At 53.8% G+C, this 3,522-nt stretch overlaps 1 protein-coding gene across 1 annotated transcript; it reads right to left on the bottom strand.

Annotated features, from left to right (window-relative positions):
• Positions 1-2,727: 2,727 nt before the first annotated feature.
• LOC101854826 (histone H3) lies at positions 2,728-3,515 on the bottom strand. Its single transcript, XM_013088173.2, has one exon. It carries the CDS (start codon positions 3,220-3,222, stop codon positions 2,812-2,814), a length of 411 nt encoding a protein of 136 aa, XP_012943627.1. The 5' UTR covers positions 3,223-3,515; the 3' UTR covers positions 2,728-2,811.
• Between the last annotated feature and the right edge of the window lie 7 nt (positions 3,516-3,522).

Below are 3,522 nucleotides of genomic sequence, written 5' to 3'. Positions count from 1 at the left end.
TCTAGCTAGGCCGCTTTTCCCTTCACATTCCTTATACCTCCATGCACGCCGCGACCCCGAGAAAGCCTCTGTCTACTTTCTCTCTATCCTGACGAGCTGGCCGCTGATTGGTCCGTCGTCCGCATACCATATACCTCCCTAAGAGAAGGGGTTCTGTCGATCCGAGCAGTGCGTGCGAGGTGGAAGAAAAGTTGCGAAAACTGTCATGGCGGACTTTTCAGCCAACCGACGGTCTCCATTCCGAAAAATTCGCAAACGGAGAGCGGTGGTTGGCTGAAAAGTCCGCCATGACAGTTTTGGCTCCTATTTTTCGTACGCTTCGCCTCGCTCTGTCTCCCTCAGTATAAAAGGTGCTGGCGTCGCGCTGAACAGGCAGTTCTCAGTTCTCACAAATTAATCAGTCATCATGTCTGGTAGAGAGAGAGAGACCCGCTGTCCCTCTGTGTGTTGCCGCGTGTCCACTCGTGTGCTCCTTTGTGCGCTGTCGTGTGTCCCTTCCTCCGTGTGGTCAGTCGTGATATGGATATTGGTAGGGTAAGTGAGGACGGAGCAGCTAAACGTAGAGATACTAGGCCGCTTTTCCCTTCACATTCCTTATACCTCCATGCACGCCGCAACCCCGAGAAAGCCTCTGTCTACTTTCTCTCTATCCTGACGAGCTGGCCGCTGATTGGTCCGTCGTCCGCATACCATATACCCTCCCTAAGAGAAGGGGTTCTGTCGATCCGAGCAGTGCGTGCGAGGTGGAAGAAAAGTTGCGAAAACTGTCATGGCGGACTTTTCAGCCAACCGACGGTCTCCATTCCGAAAAATTCGCAAACGGAGAGCGGTGGTTGGCTGAAAAGTCCGCCATGACAGTTTTGGCTCCTATTTTTCGTACGCTTCGCCTCGCTCTGTCTCCCTCAGTATAAAAGGTGCTGGCGTCGCGCTGAACAGGCAGTTCTCAGTTCTCACAAATTAATCAGTCATCATGTCTGGTAGAGAGAGAGAGACCCGCTGTCCCTCTGTGTGTTGCCGCGTGTCCACTCGTGTGCTCCTTTGTGCGCTGTCGTGTGTCCCTTCCTCCGTGTGGTCAGTCGTGATATGGATATTGGTAGGGTAAGTTGATATTTTCTTGCTCCGGTGGGATGTGTTGCGTTGCGTTGCGTTGTGATTGATGTGTTGTAGCAGTGATTTGTTATTGATGACGATGTGATTGGAATACTAATAGTGATGTGATATCGATTGTGTTGGGATATCGAGGCTTTGCCGGGAGCGAGCGCCGCAGTCGACGAAATTGTCATTTCTATCGGGAAATCGGCCTCCTCCCGAGTAAAAACGGACAGGGGATCGCAGTTTGCCCCGGCCGCCGGGAGTGCCCATAGTGCCCCGCAACAGTGCCCCGACCCTTGCCTGTGCACCGGGGTCCGTTGGCAGAGGTGTGTGGGCGCAGTGGTCCGTTGGCGGAGGTGGGGGTCCGTTGCCAGAGGTGCCTGGGCCTAGGGTGTTCCCCGCACCCACAGTCGTCGCTGCCGGGCCCCCGCCGGCTCACTGGCACCGGAAGCACACGGTGGACACCTTGGGACACTCACAGAGCGCCAACCAAGGGCCCGGGGGGCGCCCACCGAAACGCAACCGTCACTGGGATTTCGGCAAATTTACCCAGAAATTGGGCTCTGGCCGGGATATCGAGACCTCGCCGGGAGCGAGCGCCGCGGTCAACAAAATTGTCATTTCTATCGGGCGATCGGGCTCCTCCCCTGTAGAAACTGGGCGGAGAACGCAGCGAGATCCGACAGCCGGTGACTGCTTCGCTTGCGCCCCGGCCCTAGGACGCCGACACACGTGCGTTGGGGTCCGTTGGCAGAGGTGCCTTGGGTCCGTTGGCAGAGGTGGGAACTTTGTCTTTTTTTTTCGATGATTTTTTTTTTTACACGCACACACACCAAAGCACTCACCCCTTTCCTGTTCAGTATTTTTGTTTCTCACCCTTACCGCCGGACAATCTTGCCCGCCAACAACATCAACTCTATTTGTGTAAACACACACACACACACACACACACACACACACACACACACACACACACACAATGAGAGAGATACACGTGCATGCACACACATACGCAATAATTGACTACCCATAGCCCATGCTCACACTTGTACGCCTATCCTTCACCCCCAGCCCGCCACCAACATCGACTCTATTGTTTTGAACAAACATACAGCACACAACTTCTCTGTATGCATTAGGACTATTACTATATCACCCTGTGCATCTGTCCGTGTTTCTCCACTGCACTGTAGACTTGTAAAAGGAAAAAGGAGAGACGGAGATAGAGAAGCAGACAGTTAACTTCTAATTCTAATCATGTTATTAGTAATTACGGGGAACAACCAATCAGATCGTCATCAATAACAAATCACTGCCACGACACAACAATCACAAAGCAACGCAACACATCCCAACCGGAGCAAGAAAATATCAACAAACCCTACCCGTATCCATATCACGACTGACCACACGGAGGAAGGGACCCACGACAGCACAAGGGAGCACACGAGTGGACACGCGGCAACACACAGAGGGGCAGCGGGTCTCTCTCTCCCTCTGCCCGCGGCTTGCCCTTTATATACTTGAGGAGGCGCGACCAACAACAACAACCAATACACACACACACACAGGTGGGGTGGGGTGGGGCACAACAACTCAAAACTCAGCAAATTAACAGCATCAATAGGGAACTCGGTTTGGTCCTGAAAAGGACCGTTCGTTTTGTCGGCCGGTGATCGCTGTTCCTCGCTGGATGAACCAGATGAGAAGTGAGCTCGCTTAGGCACGCTCTCCACGGATACGTCTTGCCAACTGGATGTCCTTGGGCATGATCGTCACACGCTTGGCGTGGATGGCGCACAGGTTGGTGTCCTCAAACAGACCCACGAGGTAAGCCTCGCTAGCCTCCTGCAGAGCCATGACGGCAGAGCTCTGGAACCGCAAGTCGGTCTTGAAGTCTTGTGCGATCTCACGAACAAGGCGCTGGAACGGCAACTTGCGGATCAGCAGCTCGGTGCTCTTCTGGTAACGACGGATCTCACGCAGAGCCACGGTACCGGGCCTGTAACGATGAGGTTTCTTCACACCTCCGGTGGCAGGGGCCGACTTACAAGCAGCTTTGGTAGCAAGCCGCTTGCGAGGGGCCTTGCCACCCGTGGACATGCGAGCGGTTTGTTTGGTACGTGCCATTCTTTCGAATTCAGAATGTGATACTTAGAGGTTCCCGTCAACAGCGGAGGCTTATATAGGGGACCACGACCGAGAATCTTGGCGCCAAGGGTGCCCTGCCGCACCATTGGTCCATTCAGGGTCGAGTCGCAGCTGATTGGTCGAGAGCCCGGTCCTCTGCAGCTTTATTTTCAAGTTTCGTCATGACACGACACCGTTCTGTCTTGGTGCTTTTCAGACAGACATAAACACACACACACACACACACGTACACACACACACACACACACACACACACACACACACACACACACACACACA

Source organism: Aplysia californica, unplaced genomic scaffold, assembly GCF_000002075.1.
Source record: "Aplysia californica isolate F4 #8 unplaced genomic scaffold, AplCal3.0 scaffold00695, whole genome shotgun sequence".
Taxonomy (NCBI): domain Eukaryota; kingdom Metazoa; phylum Mollusca; class Gastropoda; order Aplysiida; family Aplysiidae; genus Aplysia; species Aplysia californica.
Note: the sequence above shows the minus strand (reverse complement) of the source record. Positions and strands in the feature narration are given on the sequence as shown.

What these genes read in the sequence shown, in the direction of transcription:
- LOC101854826 (XM_013088173.2), bottom strand. Translation starts at nt 3,222, where the DNA reads ATGGCACGTACCAAACAAACCGCTCGCATGTCCACGGGTGGCAAGGCC.